This window comes from Phoenix dactylifera, chromosome 1 (assembly GCF_051530095.1).
Source record: "Phoenix dactylifera cultivar Ajwa chromosome 1, Ajwa_hap1_PhDact_Kaust_v1.1, whole genome shotgun sequence".
Taxonomy (NCBI): domain Eukaryota; kingdom Viridiplantae; phylum Streptophyta; class Magnoliopsida; order Arecales; family Arecaceae; genus Phoenix; species Phoenix dactylifera.
In genome coordinates, this window is record NC_143190.1 from 68,051,436 (window position 1) to 68,074,679 (window position 23,244).

At 40.3% G+C, this 23,244-nt stretch overlaps 2 protein-coding genes across 10 annotated transcripts in view; both read right to left on the reverse strand.

Annotated features, from left to right (window-relative positions):
• Positions 1–21,174, reverse strand: LOC149768842 (uncharacterized). Of its 2 annotated transcripts, none has more exons than XM_089926884.1 (4): positions 21,113–21,174; positions 20,671–20,733; positions 20,451–20,575; positions 1–236 (listed from the first exon to the last, which is right to left on the reverse strand). In XM_089926884.1, exons 1-4 carry the CDS (start codon positions 21,131–21,133, stop codon positions 221–223), a joined length of 225 nt encoding a protein of 74 aa, XP_089783010.1. In that variant the 5' UTR covers positions 21,134–21,174; the 3' UTR covers positions 1–220. The 2 variants fall into 2 exon arrangements, with proteins under 2 accessions (XP_089783010.1, XP_089783007.1); XM_089926881.1 differs by lacking the exon at positions 1–236 and adding an exon at positions 14,749–15,410.
• Positions 14,354–23,244, reverse strand: part of LOC103721046 (tRNA N(3)-methylcytidine methyltransferase trm141) — a 15,860-nt gene continuing 6,969 nt past the window's right edge. For 3 of the 8 annotated variants that reach the window (XR_016398175.1, XR_016398174.1, XR_016398176.1), the window contains one exon: positions 23,163–23,237. Coding sequence is in view for 1 of the 8 variants with exons in the window: in XM_089926880.1 (XP_089783006.1) it covers positions 23,085–23,237 (153 nt within the window). In the remaining 7 variants the exon portion in view is untranslated. Of the gene's footprint in view, positions 23,238–23,244 lie in introns of all 8 variants that reach the window. The other 5 variants (XR_016398173.1, XR_016398172.1, XR_016398171.1 and 2 more) reach the window with 5 other exon arrangements.

A 23,244-nucleotide genomic window follows, 5' to 3' on the forward strand; every position in this document is an offset into this window, starting at 1 on the left:
TATCAATACATCATCACAGGCATATAACTCAACTGTATAAAAATCTGGTTCCCATTCCATCCATGGTCAAACCCATATCCACAACAGGATCTATGATTGTAACTATACACTAAATACAACAGAAGGTTTATAATACACCAAAAGGGGATAAACCTCTATCTACATTATACTATACTATGGAGCGGCACAGTTAGCAGGCAATCTCTAATCCTGCTCCTCTCTATACAATACCTGCCCTGCAATCAAAAACACCAAACTGGAAAGTGAGTATATAAATACTCAGTGAGTGGAGTAGAGAGTACTATGCACATGAGACCAGATATAATCATGGCTCAAGGTGAAATCTCAAGATCAATAACAAGATGAACATGATCTCAACATAGAGAATATGAAGTAAATCATCAATATCACCACAATCAATATCAACTCATCTGAAGCATATATGGAATAATCAAGTAAACATATATGCTACTCATGAATATGCTCAACAGATCATAATGCTGGAACATATAAATCAGGTGTCAATATGCTGAAATCATCACTAGACAGCTGTCAGGAGGTGGGTTTTCGTCCCAGGCGAACCAGCAACAACTCCCTACTGTCACATGCATATGCAGGATAAGACACCATATCGATAATGTAAATGCTAGACAGCTGTCGGGAGGTAGGTTTTACGCCCCAGACGAACCAGCAACAACTCCCTACTGTCACATGCATATGCAGGATAAGACACCATACCGATAATATAAATGCTAGCCAGTATCCAGAACAGAAATCCATCTCACATCTACATACTAAACGGCACCTCGCGGGAATTCTACATCCGCGGAAAGCCATACTGCACCTCGCGGGGTCTTACTATGCCCGGCGGCAACCAGAATATAAGTCGTAGGACCGGCCGATCCTACGCCTAGGCCGTGTCCCCCCAGGAAGGGACTGGGCTCCGCCCACCCAGAAGGCTACTATGTGCACAAAGGCCGATGTTTAACTCCATAGACTATAGGTGTCCTGCAGATACTGCCAAGCCATGCATAAATGCCATAATGCACCCTCCCAATACTCTACTAAAAAGGAGTATAATCAAGACTACCACTCACTCCATCATGACCCAATCATAAACTAATATCAGGGTTAGGAGTGAGGGTCAAGGAAGTGCAATACAACTCAATATACCACTAAAAAGGCTCTACAAATCTTTGAAATAGAGGAAATGAAATCAATTTACAAAAGAAATCATTTCACAATTCGGAATTAATTTGATTACTCATCAACCCCGCGTAATTCCTCTCAATGTTCCCTCAAATGCATGTACAGAATAATCAAGCATAGAGAATCAAGATTATAGAGGAATCTACTACAACAATTAATCAATAAGCTCAGGTGGAATCAAGTCACACTTGGCAATATTCATGAAAATGAATAAGGAATGTGCTCATGGTGCAAAGTACAAACTCCCACTCACCTGTCAATCCGGCACAGCCCTGATATGCCTCCAAAAATCTATAGCAGGCAGTGGGGAACTTCCTCCTCTTGTTTCCTAGCTTCTTGCCCAACTGTGACATGCATTTACAATACATTTAGTCTTGTATCAAGAGCTATAATCTATGTGCCAATTATAATATAGGGAACTTTAATTGATTCAACTCCCCCGTTTCCTAAATTTTTTCTTTTCTTTCTCTTTTTTTAATTAATTAACTCACCATTTATGTGTATTAGGGACTCTCTTGCATGAGTATAAGGTCCCCTTAGCTTAATCTAGACTTAATACCTTATTATGGCATGAAATCCCCTATTTTCCCACCCGGATGAACAGTAACCCGGGCCGATAGCCGGTTACTTCATCCCAGGTTTGATCCACTTTCCAAACTCCAAATTTGATGAAATTTTTACCTAACATTCTACACTCATAGAAAATTCCAAAAAGGTAACATGCATCACCATCGGAGGCCGATTGACCCCCTAAATAATTCACCGAAGTTGACACTTCGACACGATTTTTCCGTAATGCCGGAAAAATTTATCGAAATCCGATTCTTCCTCTTTTAACCACCTCTACAACCCTTATCTGACCCCTCTAGACTACATTCACCCTTTGTATAGCCTAATATCATCAAAAGACTAGATAGGGATGGATATTTACCTTTTTTCTGGAAATCGAGGTCCTTGCGTAGAGGAGAAGGAGATCTACACTTTTTCCTTCAGCTGGCAGCGCAACCGGTATCTCCTTCCTTTTCTTTTTCTTCTTCTTCTTCCTCTTCCTTTCTTCCTTTTCTTCTTCTTCTTCTCTTTTTCTTTCTCTCTGTGTCGTCTGAGAACCATCCCCCTCTCCTCTCTGTTTCACTCCCGTGAGCCAGCTCAAACCCTCCAATTAAATCACATCAAGATACTATTCATCTTTTTTTTAATATTATTAAATTCCCATTTTGCTCCTAACACTTCAATATATCTACTATTATGCCATTAACTTTTGATTCCTTTCCAATTTTACCCTTACCACTTCAACGCATCTACAACTATTCCATTATCTTTTCATTCCTTCCAATTTTACCCCTCATATCAATTTTGAAGGACTATTCTATCCTTTTTTTATAAAAAAAAATTTTTGGGGTTATTACATCCTCCCCCCTTATATAAAATTCGTCCTCGAATTTAAAAGAGTAAATTACCCGATTACTCAAAGGGGTGAGTGTATCTGCTCTTCATATTCTGCTCGGTGTGGTATTGAAAATTAAATAAATTGGGAGTGTTTTACCTTCTATCTCTACCACATAGGTAGGATATACATACTTCGCTTCTATACTATCCCCTACATGTATACTAATAGCTAAGGGGATATGCATTAATATCTTATCCTTAGCTAACTTTTTAGCAAAATAAGGGAACACAAATGAATGAGTAGCTCCAGAATCAAATAACACTCTAGCTTTAATCTTATCAATGAGGAGCATACCTGTCACAGCTGCATTCGATGCCTGTGCCTCCTGTGGATTTACCGTGAACACCCTTCCTTGCCCTCTGCCTATAGGAGCTGACAGTTGAGATGGTCCAGCACTCTACAGTGATGTTTGTGCTTGACCTCTGCCTCTGCCTACAGGCTCCCTACTACTAGGCATGTCCATCTGCACAGAAGGGTAGGATGCCAAAGGCACAAACTGCTGGGTGGCACCCTGCGGGCATTCTCTGGCAAAATGACCCGGCTGTCCACATCTGTAGCACACTCTCTGACCCATTCTGCATCTGCCAGGGTGCTGCTTCCCACATATGCCACATACTGGCCATGATTGGAACCTAGATTCAATTTTGGCCATAGTGACTGGAGGATGAGGTACTGATGGTAGAAAAGTATCTTGTGATTGACCTCTTTCCCTCCATTTCCTCTTACGTGGGGCAGGTGGAACTGAGCGTACAGACTGCTTCGTCGGGCCCTCCGAGAGATCTACTCCCTCAGATCTACCTCTACTGCTTTGCTCCTTCCCCACACTCATTGTTCTCTGTTCTCTTTCAGCTCTTTCCTCTTTGTTTCTGGTCTCCCACTGTTTTGCTTTATCTATCAGCCTAGACAAGGTGGGGACCTCTACTGCCAACACCGCATTATAAAGCGGGAAAATCAGACCTCGTCTGAACCTTTCTATCCTGGCAGCTCCAGTAGGGATGATGTAAGGAGCATACTTTCCCAATCTAGTGAACTCACGAGCGTACTCAGATACGCTCATTCCGGGCATCTGCTTCAGCCTCTCAAACTGAAGAGCCCGATTTTGCCTCTCAGCCGGAGACAAAAACTCATCCATCACTGCTTGCCTGAACTCTTCCCAGGTTGGAGGATTCCTACTGTACAATTTGTCCTCCACTTGTCTCTGGTACCAGTCCCAAGCATCTTCCTTCATTGTAAGCCCTACAAGTTCTATAGCTCTTGCATCAGAACAGGGCAGTCTCCGTATCATCTTTTCAGTTTCCTCCAGAAATCTTTGAGGATCTTCACCTTCTTCCCCCTTAAACTCCGGGGTTCTGAGCCTCAGAAATTCCTGTACAGTAATTCCCTCATCATCTAGAGCCCGCCTAGCCAAACTTCTTGGCACAGGTATAGGAGGTGAGATGGATACTACTGACGGGGCAGAAGATTTTTCCCGAGCAATCTGCTCCCTCAGAGCCGGATTCTCCGCCAGTAACTGTTCCATCAATGCATCTCTACTTCCTACCTCTCCTTGATCATCAACTCTCTACCTATCTGCAGGAGGAGATTTTTCTCTTTGGGGCTCGACATGTGCGGAACCCGCATCCAATGCTATATCTGGCTCCATCCTCTTTCCAGGACGAGCAGGTCCTCTCCTTGGAGGTATTCTTTATATATCTCTAAAAGAGTTAAAAAGAGAGGGCAGTCGTTACACACTGAGTCATAATATATTTTACTGAATTGTAAATGACTCATAAATTAACATACAGAAAAACCTTATGCTCCATAGTATAATCCTATACTTAATCCTGACTCACCCTATTGCTCTGACAGGACTCTTCTTAACCTTTGCTCTGATACCAAGCTTTGTCACGACCCCCGCCCCGTTCTCGGCGGGCCGCCGCGACGATCCTAGGGTGCGGGTAGGCATAAGGCCACCAGCCACCACGTAGAACCCTACTATCTATCAATCATAAATAAATTCTGAAAATTTTGGCATGATGATGCACAAAATGATCACCTTTTCTATGGTGACCTGTCAGGATTATCTCATTACATACAACAATGCTACCTGTCAAAGCAGCAATCACATAACCTGTCGCATAACGAACCTGGACAATATATATCAATACATCATCACAGGCATATAACTCAACTGTATAAAAATCTGGTTCACATTCCATCCATGGTCAAACCCATATCCACAACAGGATCTATGACTGTAACTATACACTAAATACAACAGAAGGTTTATAATATACCAAAAGGGGATAAACCTCTATCTACATTATACTATACTATGGAGTGGCACAGTTAGCAGGCAATCTCTAACCCTGCTCATCTCTATACAATACCTGCCTTGCAATCAAAAACACCAAACTGGGGAGTGAGTATATAAATACTCAGTGAGTGGAGTAGAGAATACTATGCACATGAGACCAGATATAATCATAGCTCGAGGTGAAATCTCAAGATCAATAACAAGATGAACATAATCTCAACATAGAGAATATGAAGTAAATCATCAAATCACCACAATCAATATCAACTCATCTGAAGCATATATGGAATAATCAAGTAAACACATATGCTACTCATGAATATGCTCAACAGATCATAATGCTGGAACATATAAATCAGATGTCAATATGCTGAAATCATCATTAGACAGCTGTCAGGAGGTGGGTTTTACGCCCCAGGCGAACCAGCAACAACTCCCTACTGTCACATGCATATGCAGGATAAGACACCATATCGATAATGTAAATGCTAGACAGCTGTCGGGAGGTGGGTTTTACGCCCCAGGCGAACCAGCAACAACTCCCTACTGTCACATGCATATGCAGGATAAGACACCATACCGATAATATAAATGCTGGCCAGTATCCAGAACAGAAATCCATCTCACATCTACATACTAAACGGCACCTCGCGGGAATTCTACATCCGCGGAAAGCCATACTACACCTCGCGGGGTCTTACTATGCCCGGCGGCAAGCAGAATATAAGTCGTAGGACCGGCCGATCCTACGCCTAGGGCCGTGTCCCCCCTAGGAAGGGACTGGGCTCCGCCCACCCAGAAAGCTACTATGTGCACAAAGGCCGATGTTCAACCCCATCGACTATAGGTGTCCTGCAGATACTACCAAGCCATGCATAAATGCCATAATGCACCCTCCCAATACTCTACTAAAAAGGAGTATAATCAAGACTACCACTCACTCCATCATGACCCAATCATAAACTAACATCAGGGTTAGGAGTGAGGGTCAAGGAAATGCAATACAACTCAATACCACTAAAAAGGCTCTACAAATCTTTGAAATAGAGGAAATGAAATCAATTTACAAAAGAAATCATTTCACAATTCGGAATCAATTTGATTACTCATTAACCCCGCGTAATTCCTCTCAATGTTTCCTCAAATGCATGTACAGAATAATCAAGCATAGAGAATCAAGATTATAGAGGAATCTACTACAACAATTAATCAATAAGCTCAGGTGGAATCAAGTCATACTTGGCAACATTCATGAAAATGAATAAGGAATGCGCTCATGGTGCAAAGTACAAACTCCCACTCACCTGTCAATCCGGCACAGCCCTGATATGCCTCCAAAAATCTACAGCAGGCAGTGGGAAACTTCCTCCTCTTATTTTCTAGCTTCTTGCCCAACTGTGACATGCATTTACAATACATTTAGTCTTGTATCAAGGGCTATAATCTACGTGCCAATTATAATATAGGGGACTTTAATTAATTCAACTCCTCCATTTTCTAAATCTTTTCTTTTCTTTCTCTTTTTTTTTAATTAATTAACTCACCATTTATGTGTATTAGGAACTCCCTTGCATGAGTATAAGGTCCCCTTAGCTTAATCTAGGCTTAATACCCTATTATGGCATGAAATCCCCTATTTTCCCACCCGGATGAACAGTAACCCGGGCCGATAGCCGGTTACTTCATCCCAGGTTTGATCCACTTTCCAAACTCCAAATTTGATGAAATTTTTACCTAACATTCTACACTCATAGAAAATTCCAAAAAGGTAACATGCATCACCATCGGAGGCCGATTGACCCCCTAAATAATTCACTGAATTTGGCACTTCGACACGATTTTTCCGTAATGCCGGAAAAATTTGTCGAAATCTGATTTTTCCTCTTTTAACCACCTCTACAACCCTTATCTGACCCCTCTAGACTACATCCACCCTTTGTATAGCCTAATATCATCAAAAGACTAGATAGGGATGGATATTTACCTTTTTCTTTTTGGAAATCGAGGTCCTTGCGTAGAGGAGAAGGAGATCTACACTTTTCCCTTCAGCTGGCAGCGCAACCGAGATCTCCTTCCTTTTCTTTTTCTTCTTCTTCTTCCTCTTCCTTTCTTCCTTTTCTTCTTCTTCTTCTCTTTTTCTTTCTCTCTGTGTCGTCTGAGAACCCTCCCCCTCTCCTCTCTGTTTCACTCCCGTGAGCCAGCTCAAACCCTCCAATTAAATCACATCAAGATATTATTCACCTTTTTTTAATATTATTAAATTCCCATTTTGCCCCTGACACTTCAATATATCTACTGTTATGCCATTAACTTTTGATTCCTTTCCAATTTTACCCTTACCACTTCAACGCATCTACAACTATGCCATTATCTTTTCATTCCTTCCAATTTTACCCCTCATATCAATTTTAAAGGACTATTCTATCCTTTTTTTTATTAAAAAAAAAATTTTGGGGTTATTACAGCCTCCTAAAGAGTCCGCCCCTGAAAATAAGAGTGCTAACTTGCGCAAAAACGAACCACTTCACATCATTACTTCGAAAGCGGTAATGAAAGATATCAAAAGCCGATCACTCGTGTTTGCACTTGTGGCTCGAGTTATTAGTGTGGAGTCCAGTTTTGAGCACCTCACCGCCGTAGCTCCCCTTCTGGAGGACTTTCACTATATTTTCGCTGATGATCTTTTGAATGCACTTCTCTCGATGCGTGATATCCAGCTTGCAATTGATTTAGTTCCGGAAGCATTTTTGCCCAACTTTCCACATCATAGGCTCAACCTAATTGAACATGCTAAGCTGAAATATCAAGTGAACGAACTCCTCGCAAGAGGGTATGTTTGTGAGAGCTCAAGTTCCTGCACTGTACCTGCACTCCTTACCCTCCAAAAAAGATGGTTCTTGGAGGATGTGTATTGACAGTCGTGCCATCAATAAAATTACTGTTAAGTATCACTTTTCCATTCCTAGGCTAGACGACCTCTTAGATTCTATGTCTAGTGCTACAGTATTTTCCAAAATTGATCTAAAGAATGGGTACCACCAGATTCGAATCGTCCTGAGAATAAATGGAAGACTGCCTTCAAAACAAAAGATGGACTCTACGAATGGTTAGTCGTGTCATTCGGGTTAACAAACGCTCTCAGTACTTTTATGAGGGTGATAACTTAGATCTTTAGACCTTTTTTGAATAAATTTGTCGTTGTGTATTTTGATGACATCCTCATATATAGTCGAACTCAAAAGCTCCATCTCACACACTTAAGGCAAGTCTGCGATGTCCTTAGAAGAGAAAACTTCTTTGCAAACCCCAAGAAGTGTGCCTTTCTGACCGATCATGTCACTTTCTTAGGGTTCATAGTATCTTCTAAGGATGTCTCTGTTGATCCTTTGAAGATAAGCGCGATAGTAGATTGGCTCGAGCCCAAGTCTCTAATAGAAGTACGTAGTTTCTATAGTTTGGCCACTATCTACCACTGTTTCATTAGAAGTTTTAATTCGATAATGTCTCCTATCACAGATTGCATGAAGAAAGAAGACTTTATCTGGACAAAATCTACGTCCCAAGCATTTAGCGAAATTAAGAAAGATTGACAGAAGCTTCTATCTTGCGCCTCCCTGATTTTATAAAAGTATTTGAGGTCGCATGTGATGCCTCTGGAGTTGGCATAGGTGGCGTGTTAAGCCAAGAAGGTCACCCTGTTGCATTCTTCAATAAAAAAATAAACGACAGTAGGTTATGCTACTCCACCTATGACAAAGAATTCTATGCGGTAGTGCAAGCCTTGCAACATTGGCGATACTATTTGCTATTGCAAGAGTTTGTCTTATATTCAGACCACGGGACTTTAAAATATCTCAACTCCCAAAAGAAATTGAACCATAGACACGGCCGATGGGTCGAGTTTCTCCAAGCCTATACCTTTGTCTTGAAGCACAAGGCTGGGGTTGAGAACAAAGCTGCGGACGTGCTCAGTGGATGGATCTTCCTCCTATATGTGATGAGCACTAAAGTAATTGGCTTTGAAAGGATTAGGAAACAATATACCACTTGTCCTAACTTTAGTGAAATATACCTAACCCTGCGAGACGGAGTAGAAAGAGAACAAAATGATTTCTTTCTGTAAAATAATTCTGTTTCGCTCTAACCGATTGTGTATCCCTTGAACCTCATTGAGAGATTTCTTAGTATAGAAAAACATGCTAGAGGACTTTCTGAACATTTTGGGAGGGACAAAATCATTGAAATGGTTGAGAGGCGTTTATTTTGGCTAAGTCTCAAGAGAGACGTGGCCAAAATTGTCGCCCAGTATCGCACTTATCATCTAGCTAAACAACATAAACAGAACACTGATATGTATACCACACTACCTGTTTTCGAGTGTCCATGGCAAGATGTCAGTATGGATTTCGTATTAGAGCTTCCACATATTTCTACTAGGCATGATTCTATTTTTGTGGTTGTGGACTGATTTTTAAAGATGGCTCATTTTCTTCCCTATTCTAAGATTTCTGATGCCTCTAAAATTGTCAAACTTTATTTTGACGAAGTCATTAGACTCCATGGCCTACCCAAATCTATTGTGTCTGATAGCGATGTTAAATTTATAAGATACTTTTGAAAAATTCTTTGGCATATGATGCGCACCAAACTGAAATTTTTTTGCCTATCATCCTCAAACTGATGGCCAGACTAAAGTTGTCAATCGTAGTCTTGGAAACCTGTTGAGATGTCTGGTGGATGAACATGCTAGGACCTGAAATTTAGTATTACCGACAGCTAAGTTTGCATATAATAGTTTGGTCAATAAGTCTATAGGCATGAGTCCATTCGAAGTAGTGCATAATTACAAACCTAGGCAACCCATAGATCTGATCCCCATATCTTATCAGCATAGAGTGTCTTGAGTCTGCACAGTCATTTGCATCGCACCTGTATTCATTGCATCAAGAAATCAGCAAACACATTCACTCTAATAACTTAAAATATAAATTCTTTGCTGATTTGCACAAACGTTATCAAGAGCTAAGGGTAGGAGATTATGTCATGGTAAGAATTAGGCTTGAACGACTTTCTTTGGAAATGTTCAAAGTTCTAAAGAAAATTAGTTCGAATGCTTATGTCGTGGATCTTTCTGAGAACTTTGGAATTAGTGCGATATTTAATATTGAAGATTTAATCCCCTACAAAAAGATAGCAATTATTTCTTCTGACCCCTTTGTTGATACATCTACCCTTGTTGATCACCCTGATCCGTTACCTATTATTGAGCCGTCACCTCCAAAATTTCATGCATGCAGAGAACAAATAGAACATATATTAGATGAGCAGGTTATGTCAACCAGGAAAAGAAGTTACCAGCATTACCTTGTTCGCTGAGAAGTCGACCAGATTCTGACATGACTTGAATTTCGTAAGCCGAGTTGCAGCACCTTGATCCTAACTTTCTGGAGTAGTACGACAACCGGCTAGACCTACACTCGACGGGGTCGAGTTTTTTCAACCTGGAAGAAGTTGATGGGACATCAGAGCCGTTCTTTCAGATGAGGAAACCATCAAAGCCATTCACTCACGCCGCACCAGAGTTTGACATCAGGGCCCCCAGATTAGGTCCATTTGAGCCTGCGTCATTTTTATTTTGTTGTATTTTGCTTTTATTTGATTGAGTCAATTTGGTCATTTGCTTTTATTTTAGTCAAGTCAATTTGGTCAGTTGTTTTGTTATTAGATAAGTCAATTGGGTTAGCTGTTATGTAATTGGGTCAATTGATTGGATCAATTTTGGTAAGAAATTAATTGATGTAAGGGTCCAAGTTTGGTTAGTTGTTAATCAATTGACTTGGTCAATTGATTAACTTGATTTGAGGGCCACGTTTGAGTCATAATGTAAGGCCTATATAAAGGCCACACCCCATGAATTAGGGCATCAAGCATTGAATGAAATAATTCCTTCTTGGATTTGGCTGACACCTCTTTCTTCTCCTTTGGCGTGAAACCATCTTCTTCTTCCTCCTGTGTCTCCATAACCTCTTCTTCCTGTGTCTCCAAAACCCCTTCATCTCTATTCTATTCTTCCCTACATTTTTTAGAGATCTTCTTTATCAGCAGGACGTCGTCATCAGCGTGCTTTCATCTTCTCCAAGAGCGCCATCTTCAACAAGAACTCCTTAACAAACAAGGAGATCCTAGTGCTAACCGCCGGCCATACCACAGCCATCTCTTCCCACGCGTGAACCCCACCCTCAACAAGTCCTTGGCCATTAAGGACTTCTTCATCCACCACGCCACTTGCCTCCTTATCTCTCACTTTTGTGCCACCAAAATAGGATTCCTATTTCAGCTAGGAATCCCCACATGTCAACCAAATCAGCCACCTCCTTTCTAAACCGCACTAGGATTCCTAGTCCAACTAGGAGTCCTCCCCTTCACGTGGCCCTCTGTGGTGTTTTCCTCCATATTTGCAGATCTGATCTGCCATCCTCAGAGGCTTCTTTCCATCGTTTGCCATCTGCAACAGCCATTCCGATGCTCTTCTATGGCTTCCACCATCAACAGGATTCAGCATTCAGGCTTGCTAAAATTTCTGCATTGCGGGGTTGCGTTCTTCGTTGCTTTCGGCTCCACAAACGTAAGAATCAGAACTTCTAATCCACGATAGATAATAGGTTTTTCTTTCTCTTGGGCTTATTAATCTAATTGTGTTCTAGTTCTCTTGCATAATAGTCAGACACCTGAAAATTTACTTTGCTGTCAAAAAATTTAGAACCTAGGACATCTACTACTAAACCCATCCTAATCGTCTTTTAAAATCTTGATATTAAGTTAGCACACCCTAGCAATGGGACGTTTCTTAACATCCCACGATCAGATTTCTTTAGGATCAGAATAACCGTAATACTTGATTGCAACCTGATTTCTTAAATTGATTAATCTTATATCTTAACTCCAAAATAACCAAAGTAAAAAATCAGCAACATTTGAATTTTAAGTTACTTTTATGAAAGCTTGCTGATTTTTGAAATCATAGTAGGTTGCATTGATAGGTTGTCTTGCATCAAACAAACTCTGAAGGTCTCTGTCTGGTAAAATGTATAGGTATTTATTAGTGGAGGTTACAAAAGTGTGAAATACATGAAGATAGAGGATTACCATAGAAGGTCTCTATGAAATGGTCCGCTACATGTTGCAATAGTTATCTACGTTTTTTCCAATTTCTACGTAAGTGACATTATGCACTTGCTTCTGAATGTGGCATGCTTGTTTGCACTAGATTTATATACAGTATAACAACCACATTGTTATGAAAATAAAGTTCATTCTATACTTTATTATTTTAGTCGAGATTCTATACTATACTAAATTAGCGAGATCCTTCTTAGTTAATGCATAACAAGGCCCATCTTGTCTTATCCCAAACCCACTCTATCACAAACTGTTGCGCGATATAAATTTAGTTCATTGTTGCTAATTTAGTAGCGAGTATTAGAGCTCATCTAGTTTAATGCATCTAGCTAGATTACTTTCCTATGAATCAAATGGTGGCACTTAATAGGTAATTAACTAAGGCCCTATTTGGTATTATTTTTTCTGTTTTTCTTGTAAAAATAGAAATACAGAATCCCATATAGAAAATATATCTAGTTATCCTATTTATGCTTTTTTACGGCTTTCATTATCTCTAAAACAATAGAAGTAAAAAATGTTTACTACTATTTTTTTTTTTTAGGAGTGGGTTTTCACCCTCCTTTCATTCTCTCTACCCAACCTTCCCCTGATCTCTGTTCCGCATCCTCATGTTTCGATCAAGTAAGTCATCGAGCACGTCACTACTATCGAACACATCATCGTTGTCAAGTACATTGGCCAGATGGAGCCCATCACTAGCCTCGGCTGGTCCCCTTCCTTCACTTGCCTTCTCCCCCATTCTGCCTCTCCTAGTGCCCTCGACGAGCTCCCCGCTAGTGACGACGATGACGGCATCACCTACCAACCTTGTAGCCATCTAGATGGTCATGTCCGAACTCTACCATGGTCGTCTATCGTCTTAGATGTTCCAATGTATTTGGAAGCCTAAGACCGTTTTATTTTTTAGGCCTTTTTTGCAGTAGGCCGGCCTAAGACAAACTCACATGAAGTTTTTTTTCTTTCCATTTTATTCCTGCAGTGGGTCTTTTTTGGACCGAGACCTAAGACGACTGCCTCAATCGCGTAAGAGTTGGACCGGTCTATGATCATCCTGACCATGATGTCGTCTACTATGCTCGAGCTCTCTATCGTCTCCTCCCAACGTTACTTCGCCGTGCGGCTCTTCTTATTGTTAAAATAATAAATATTTTAATAATAATAATAATAATGTGTTTCTTATTTTCAAATATTTGAAAGAAAATAAATAAAATTCTCGCTTTTTTTATAATAAAAAAAAAAAAAGTGACGCAAATGCCAACTACAGCTAAACTTTGATATATGAAAATGATTCAAATGATGAAAAATCTTGTAACAAGTCAGAGCGAGAAAATTCCTCCCTCAGCCAATAAGTGCTTGTGGCAATGAATTATAAAAGCGACATTAAACACTCTCTGTTGTACAAGTTGTAGTGGATCAAAGGGTTTGCACTGATCATTTTCCTATGATGCTATGTAAATTTATTTACAAAAATTATCTTTAATTTAACATTATTTTTTAGAAAAAGAGACATTTCCTATCATCCAATTCAGTCCAATCATAAGCATGAATGCCTATTCTACGCAATAGAACTTATTCCACAGATTGTATAAGGGAATAAGTGCAAAAAATTAATAAAATTTTATGGTAGCTTCTTTTGATTTTATCAAAAGGACAAAATTATTTCTTTTTAATGTATTAAAGAGTGAATAGAGGACAAACTAAAAGGGATAATTTTCCTCTCTCCCACAATATAAGCCTGCTCCACCAAATTGGTGAAATAGAATTATAATTATTTAATAATATAAAATTATTCCATGAGGAAAAAAATGTTTGGAAATCTAACTATAAAATGAAATCCTTAAGTCTCTCAAATAGTACGACTTTCAATCAGGAAACAAAAACTGCACCAACTTTCATCACTGGTGGATGGGGGCGGGTAGCACCTTTGATGCGAAAGGAGAATAATAGAAGTATTTTTTTGTGCAAAAGAGGGATTCACCTTCCTTCGTATAAATCTATGATTTGATCATATCTATACAAGCACATGAAAAAGTTTGTATTTTTGAGTTTTATGCAGGTGCAATAATCCAACGGCTAACGTGGCAAACACGCACAGGAGAAAGAATCCATTCTATAAAGAGTACAAACCAACCTTGAAGAATCTCAGACGCCCTATCCATCAAATAGATCAACCACTAGAGTCTAGAAAAGATCCTTGAACACAATATACGTACTTCCTGCTGACAAGTGAAATATAAATACTAATACACTGAAAAACTGAGAGTGGAATAAGGACTTAAACACTTAGCATTTGGTGCATTTGGCAACACCGATTTCTTAAAGTAACTTCTCCATTCCTTCCACATTTGATTAAACATGACATAAAATGGTGGCCCCTAGCCAATCACCAATTGTTGGTTAAGGCACCTATTAGTGAACTAGTTTAGAACCTGTGAAGAAATTCCACCAGGTGGTTCTCCTACCAATTATTGGTGATTAGACTGAGTCATCCATTTTAATATAGATGAAAGAGAACCAAACTTTAGTTTCCATTTGGAAAATTTGGAAAATTTGGAAAATTTTATAATAAGCCTTGGCACAATGATCAGGTTATGAAAATGCTACAGGTTCAAAATACAGAAATAACAGTTTTATAGACAGAAATAAAGTTGCATACATCTGACCCCATAATAGCATAAGCCTCATGCATTAGAATGCTGTTTTTACCCTCAATTTACTGATAAATCTTTGCATTTCCCATCATCTTCAATACTTCTATGTCAGAGCAGCTTCCAGACCCCAAGAAGCTCCGGGAGCTTAAAAATTCACGAACAAATGGTTCTACAAGTTTTGGCTATCATCAAATTACAATTTAAGTTGCCACAGCGAAGGCTTATAAAAATTTCATGATCAAGAAATGTACACAAACTTTGAATTTGTATCAGCAAGTCAATCTCATCCGAGTATCAAGCCCCAGATTCACATTCTCATTGAAGAAGTTTGGTGGCTACAAGGTAGTAGCTATAACTACATAAACCATCGACCTATTCATTTCCTATATTAGAAAAGCATGACTCAGCTGAAGTAAGAAACATCAAAAATGAGACTTCTACCTCAGGTTGGTAAAGTTGTTGTCTTTCAAAAATGCCAAAACTCTAGGTACATGCAACTGACCTTTCAACGGGTCCATGCATAGTTATCCCACTTAACCATCAAGCTAGCAACTACTAGTTGAAGGCAATAATTGGTGGGAATCAGAATGGCCCCACATTGCAGAATGTGGCACGTATCCAGCGCCTACCATTGTAAATTGCAGAAATAGTAACAATAAAATACAGGACTAATAAGCTTAGCTTAAAGAGAGAGAGAGATCAGTCAAAATGCATAGTTGCAAGGAAAATATTGCAAGTAGAGGACAAGCATACATGACCACAAATGAAGATAGATTCTTTAATGGCATCCAAGATGTGAATATTAGAATTAGTGGCATTTTTCATAGAACAGAAATGGTAGCATCCCATTTTTGCAGGCAGTGCTACAATCAACAATCTCACAAGTTCCAAACATAATTTATATGAAAAATGAAAACCAAATGCCTATCTTCAAAATCTGCAACATACAAAACTGAACCATGAAAATAAATCCTATATCATCGACAGACCCAAACTAGAAGTTTGATACTGTAACCATAAACAGCATTGCTTTAACTATCTAGATCTGGGTCTCCTTAAGTTCTTTTTTCCGTTTGCTCCTATTTAGCCAAGCCCACTGTCACCAGTGAGCTTCATGTATTGTTTGACCACTTCATTATCTAGATGAATAGCTACAAACATTATCGTGAACTTCCATATCTATCACATTTGCTTTACAGTTCCACACATCAAACCTTACCTCCCATCTTTTTTTTAGACCTCCCTCAAGTCTTGAGAGATTTCCAAGGTTAAGGTAAACCGTCTTGCCCTCAACTGGCCTTTAAAGTATCATACTACCACCTTGAGTTTCCTTGGGTAGAAGTCTGGAAACAATATTTTAAGATGAATTCAAATTGACAGTCGTAAAAAATTGATCCAACTTCAAATGGAGCTTCCCTTTTTACAGCCATGCTCCATAGCTGGCCTCATTCAGACAAAAATGTTCAGATGATGATGATGACGACGACAAATCATAGTGACTCAAGTGCTGTGGATTAACTAATACAGAAACTTTTGGCACCGTCAACTTCTTGGGTCAATGATTTTGTATCTCTTCAAGGTTCGCCAGAATGACCTTCTCCCTCAACAAATCATCAGAACGACGGCTAAATCACTTTCTTTAAGTGTGCTTTATGGTCCCAATTTTAAACAAGCTTCATGTCCTTTAAACCCCTCTTTCACAAAACATCACATATTCATATATTAGCAATGTAGTTCTGCACAACTAAGATTAACTTCAGTTAATTTTGTACAATTAAACTTGAAATTTCATATAATTTTTCTTCACCATAATCATTATGTCATATGATATTTAAAAATAACAAACATGATTATGTTTCTTCTTATTTGTTAGGTGTAAAAATACCCTGCCACCATTCCTGCTGTAACCACAAGCTATTAAGCATCAAGTCATCAATCTACAGCAAGTCCTACATGTGCAAAATATTGTGATATAATTTTCCACCAATGTTTCCACATCTTACAATGAAGGGCAGACAGAAGATCTTTTAGAGGCAAAAGTCAAGGGTACAGTGGATCTTGGAGGGGATAAGAACACCAAATTCTTTCACCAATCAACACTAATCAGGAGACAGCGGAACAGGATCAGAGCTATCAGGTGCAAGGATGGACAGAAATCGGAGGACCCGGACATGATACGTAGGGTGATGGAGCATTTCTTTAGTGCCAGATGGACGGAGAGGACGGAGAGGACGGAGAGTATGTTATCAGCCGGAGCTGGGGAGGGAGGCTCAGGAGGCGATCTACCCATGCCTTCAGCGGGTGTTTCAGAGGAGGAGTCCTCAACACTTATCAGGCCGGTGTTAGGGAGGAAGATCCAGGAGGTGATGTGGTCATTGGCTGGGGACAAGGCACCAGGGTCGGAGGGCTTTCCACCAGTTTTCTTTTGCAGGTATTGGTCTATAGTCGGACAGGATGTGATTGAGGCTATCCAGCAGTTCTTCAATACAATGATGATGCCGTCGGAGTGGCAAAGGACATTTGTTGCTTTGATTCCGAAGCGTCAGGATGCTTCGGAGCCGGGCCACTTCCGGCCGATCAGCTTGTGCACCACATTGTACAAAGCCACGACGAAGATCTTGGCGACCAGGCTGAGAAACATATTACCCAGGATCATCTATCCAGAGCAGAGTGCTTTTATAGGGGGGAGGAGTATACCTGACAATGTCCTAATCGCCCAGGAATTCATGTATGATCTCAAAAAAGCACCAATGAGGAGATGCCTGATGGGGATCACGCTCGACATGGAGAGGGCATATGACAGGATGAGCTGGGACTTTATTTGGTTTTCCCTTCAGAGGTTCGGCTTTCATGAGATATGGATCAGATGGGTCATGGGATGTGTGGGGGGTCCTTCCTTTTTCATTTTGGTAAACGGTACGCCCTCTCGCTTCTTTGACTCATCGGTTGGGCTCCGTCAGGGATGCCCTTTGTCCCCTCTGCTCTCTCATATGTGCAAATATGCTATCCAGAGCTCTTCGGCATGCTGTGGGCGCTCAGACCCTGAAGGCTTATACACCAGGGTAGGGGGCCATGCCGATATCTCACTTGTTGTTCGCTGATGACTGCCTTTTGATGACCCGGGCGACTAGGCAGGCTGCCCATATGATCAAGAGGACACTATGAGCCTACTGTGCTGCTTCTGGCCAACAGATCAACTTGGCAAAATCAACTATCGTCTTCAGCCCGAAGACCAAGCATCATGTGAAGGCCGAGATCATGGAGATTCTGGGAGTAGGCGAGCAAGATGGCGATCTGAGATACTTGGGTGTTCCGATCCTGGGACGATGTTGGCACAGAGGGGATTGCTTTTCTCTTGAGCTTAGCATCAGACACAGGATTGAGAGGTGGCAGATGCATACACTATCCATGATGGGCAGGGTCATCCTGGCAAGGTCAGTGCTTAGTTCCATTCCGATATACCTATTATCCAATTCCATCATTCCAGTGGCAATGCTGAGGTCAGCTGAGCAGCTCATTAGGAACTTTATCTGGAAGAGGCGTGGCGACAGAGGTAGTATCCATCTAGTAGCCTGAGATGTGATTTGTCAACCGGCCAGGCACGACGGATTAGGAGTGTCGTCATGGGTGACGCGACGGGAGGCATCGGCGATGAGGCTTGCGGTCAGCTTTTTATTGGAGCCTGACGGTCTATGGTCTTTCTTGATGAGGGCCAAGTATGGTATGTTGGCGGCCGGTGCCCGGGCAGACCACCGTCACTCCCCCATTTGGAGGGAGATTTGTGCTAGAGCTCCACAAGTGCTCCCGGCAATACGATGGGCTATTGGGGATGGGACCTCTGTTGATGTACTCGAGAATAGCTGGGTGACTAAGCTACCGATCAGTAGACTACCGACCATGGTGGATTCGGGCAGATTGGTAGGATGTAGGGTATGTGCTCTGCTAGTTCCAAAAGAGGGAAGATGGAATGAGGGTCTGATTTGGAAGGCGTTTGGGGAGCAGTTGATAGAGAGGATCTTAGCCTTACCGATTCCTTCATGAAGGGAGCCTGACAGATTGGTTTGGATGCCGTCGGGCCGGACGAGGGTGTGCACTCGTGATTTTCTTGCATAGACTAGTAGGAAGACAATCAGGGGGATAGATGGAAAATAGATCTGGAGGATGAGGGTGCCTCCCAGGTGGCGCTTTTCTTATGGAAGGTGGCCTGGTGCTGCCTACCTACTAGGAGTATGCTTGCTAGACGGAGGATGTGGATGACCTCGCGGTGTGAGGTATGTCCAGAGGCAGAGGAGACCATCAGTCATGTTCTATTTCAGTGCCCTACAGCTGTGCAGGTTTGGAGATGCTCACCTATGCCAGTCCATTCGGTGTGGGAGTCGGTGGAGCACATGCTTCAGCATCTGAGAGACTCCCTTCGGAGGCCGAGCACAATAAAGAGGGGTATCATGGCTGCTTGGCTTATCACATCTGGTTGGACAGGAACGACCGACTGTTTGAGGGTAGGTCGCCCCCACGGGTTGTGATGGACAGAGCTATGCGGCGAACAACGAAGGTTACTAGTCTAGCTACGTCATCCTCATCTGGAAGGGTCAGGAATATCTGGGGTACCTGCACTGCTGTCTTAGCGCCCAAGTTTATTTACTTTTATTGGGTACCCCACCACCTAGTTATCTCAAGATGAACTTCGATAAAGGTATGGCTGGGGATGGCACCTCTGGGGGGGCGGGTTTTGTGATAGGGACCACGGGGGAAGATTCATAGCAGCCGGAGAACGGAGCACACCTGGTCAGACCGCAGTGGGAGCGAAACTCCGGACAGCATGGGAGAATATTTTGTATGTTAGATGGGTGGTGGGGGCCGACAGTGTATTCCTTAAGGGTGATTCGTCCACGGTTATAGACTGGATCAGGGGAGCAGACAGGTACGGGGACGGCCATCCATTGATACAAGATATCCGCACTTTGGTCAGGGAGTTGACTTCTTTCCGGATAGCTCATATGTATCGGAAGGCGAACAGTGCAGCAGACTGGGTCGCCTTTCCTATGTCGCCCGGCATTCCGGAGAGGTTCTTTGGACTAATTTAACTAGCATTCCACACCATTTGTACTGTTTACTTTCACTTGATTTTGCATATTGTACTCACATTATAGCTATATGAATGGAAATCCGCCTTCACCAAAAAAAAAAGGGCACAAAATGCTTGGGCTCCAGAAGCACCAAATAAAGCACTTATTTCTGGGGTCAATCTGAAGAAGTCATCTTCGCAAAAAGGAACAAAATTTGAACAAAATTCATTTGGTAAGCAGTAAAACGAACAAAATTATAATCAAAATTTATGGCAAAACCTCAGAATGCTTCAAAGATACGAAATACTTATGTTGTAGCCTTAATTAGTTTCCTAATTGCTCACAAAAACTATCACTCTATATTCCTTGGATTTTGTTGACTGACATATGCAGGAGATAAGAATTACAACTAAATTACAGATCACAAAGAAAAATGAAAATTAAAGATGTTGGTTATTAAATTGTCTTATATTAGGTGTCAAATCATGTTTTTGTTCCTTGAAGGTGCATAGAGTATAGCTATATCAAATAATACTTTATATGTGAATTGTTATTGACGTTTAGAGAAGAAATGTGATTTAGAGCAACAGTTTACATACCGATCCATGATTACTTTTCGGGGGCGATTCACAATCTGTTTGCAGTACACACTGACTTCCACAGTGTCAAAGCCATTTCTTTCAAACAAGGTTGATAATGAATCTTCGGAGAAGTAAAAAGCGCACTGTAATCACCATACTGAAGCTTTAGATGAGGTTGCAATCAAAAATAGAGAATTTTATTAAGAAATGAACCACCAGGTAGAAAACAACCACCCACAGTGCCATCACCACGGATATAGAAGTTATTGCTAATTATCTGACCTTTCTTGGCAAGTTTCTCCTGTTAATTTTGATCAGCAATTACAATAACATAATAAAAGAGACATAAATATCCTTGTGCCTTGTGGGAAGACAAATATCCGATAGGCACAAAACCAGTAAATGGAAATACTGAAGAAACAAGATATCTGGAAAACAGAGTGAGATCAGGCTGTTGTAACTCGAGACTTAAGTATTATGAATTATTAAGATTGTTGAATAGTTCCAAATTTAATAATCTAAAAGAGCTGTTAAGTAATTATTGCAATAAATACTATTGACATGTGAATCAAGCGGTCAAATAAGTTCCATATAGGAATGAGATTATTTTTTTTTTTGATGCAACACTGTCCCTGATGAAATTAGTAAACTTAATTCCTGGCATACAAACCAAATCTTACCACTGATCCAAATAGAAACATCTAAGAAGCATTCTTTCCACTTAGCAGACCCAACATGCAACCTACTCAAAACAAAAATATATACTAAAACACATAATACAAATTATAGGATCCATGCAATGATGCATTCTTCTCAAAAATGATGGGGCATTTTACTAGCAAAAGCAGCATGATATGTGCAAATTAATCTGTGTCAAAATATTAGTCTTTGGAGAACATTGTAATGATACAATTATTATAAAAAGGCCATTACCCTGTTATGGCCCCAAAAATTCGGGCTCCTAGGAGGGACGGACTGGGGATAGACCTAAACTTTTCGGCAATTTTCTGAAAACACTATAATTCGAACCCAAGATATTGTGCTTGCTAGGCCAAGCCTTTTACCATTGCACCAAGCAATGATCCTTAATGATACAATTATTCTATGCATATATAATGCATATACTAGCATATATTCATACATATACCAACAGGATATATAAACATCCTCGGCACAGAGTATGTGTCGAGGGGTTTTGTTATTGATCTGTTGAGGACTGTCTATTTGAAGAGCACTGGGAAGGTCTTTATCTACTGCTTTGAGAGATATATTCCCAAGGTCTTGAGCCCACCACCCCCCGCCACCCCCGGTGGGGCCCCCCACGGGGCACCCATCTTGCACCACAATAATAACAATAATAAATTAATAATTACAGACTCCATCCATTATCCTACTCTATCCCTTTCTCTTGTTTCTTTTTATGTTTGTTTTTTCACTTTGGAGTTACAGTTTATGTTATTGAGAGGATATTTAATTTAGATCTTTTCTATTGATTGATGATGGATTAAGTATTATCTTGGCTTCTATTTTCTTTTAGCTTGGGTTGGATTAGGAAAACAAAAATGTGTTTAAATTGAATATATAGATCAGTCATTATGGGCTTTACTATAGCTTCTATTCTTTTTTGATGTGTTGTCTTATTCTTTGTTTTAGAAAATGAGAAACAATTATCTCATCTTCCCACCATTTTTCTCTTGATTTATGCTATGTTTTTCATAATCTTTATACTCACTGACATACAAGTGTCATTGATATTATCATGAACGTAGTAACGCATTAGTGTTACTACTATTACCATCATAGAAGTAGCACCGTCCTAGTGCCACTACTATTATCACAGCAGTAACATCATGTATAATTAATATGATTTCTAGATGTTGCTAAAATCTTTAAGTTTAGACTAAACATAAAATTGAGTCTTTGAAGTATTATGAATATGTAGAATTCATGCATTAATTATTACCTCTGCATTAGTTATTACCGTTCTATCTTTGGATCATCTTATGAATACTTTTTTGAAAAAAATGCAAGGTTTAACCAATAATTCAAATATATGAAGATTTGGATTATCCTGTAAATTTTGTAGAAATTGTCACATGGGCGACTGCTTAATTGCCTATGGGAGGGTCCATTGCCTATGGTCGCCTCAGCTATTTGACAACTATGTGATTAGGCAATTAAAAGACTTGCTTCCCCCATATAATATTACTATCAAAACTGCTAGGCATTAATCATATGCTTGTTGCTGTCAACATTAAAGGCATTTAGCAAGGTAGCACAAAAAAAAGGAAAATGGTTCATAGATTAATGTTGAAACCAATTGAATCTTCCACCTATGCAATGAAATCTAATGCAAGCCTTGTACGAAGATCTATATTTTGTTCAACCATATAATAGTAATTATGCAGAAGCAACCATAGCTAGAATAATAGCTGATCTCAGTGGATCTGATGACACTGTTTAGTAATAAACAAATACTGAATTACAAATAAACATAACTGATCAGACAGAATTATCTAAAGTAGAATACAAGGTGGCAATTATCATGAGACTTACTTGAGCATAATCCCCCATGGCATAGACTCTGAAAAAGGCAATGGATGGTACTTAGTCTCCTCTTTGAACTTCTTCGTCGGTTGATTGATGATCTGTTCACAGGTCCGCTGGCATAGAGACCCAATCTTGAGTAAAAAAGATAATCTTGAGTAAAAAATTCACTACCGGAAGCTCTTCCTTTCCTTCCCCCGCTTTTAGTTCTCCCTCCGAGGCGAGGTAAATTGGACTTGCCAGTAAGGTACCACTTGGCTGAAAA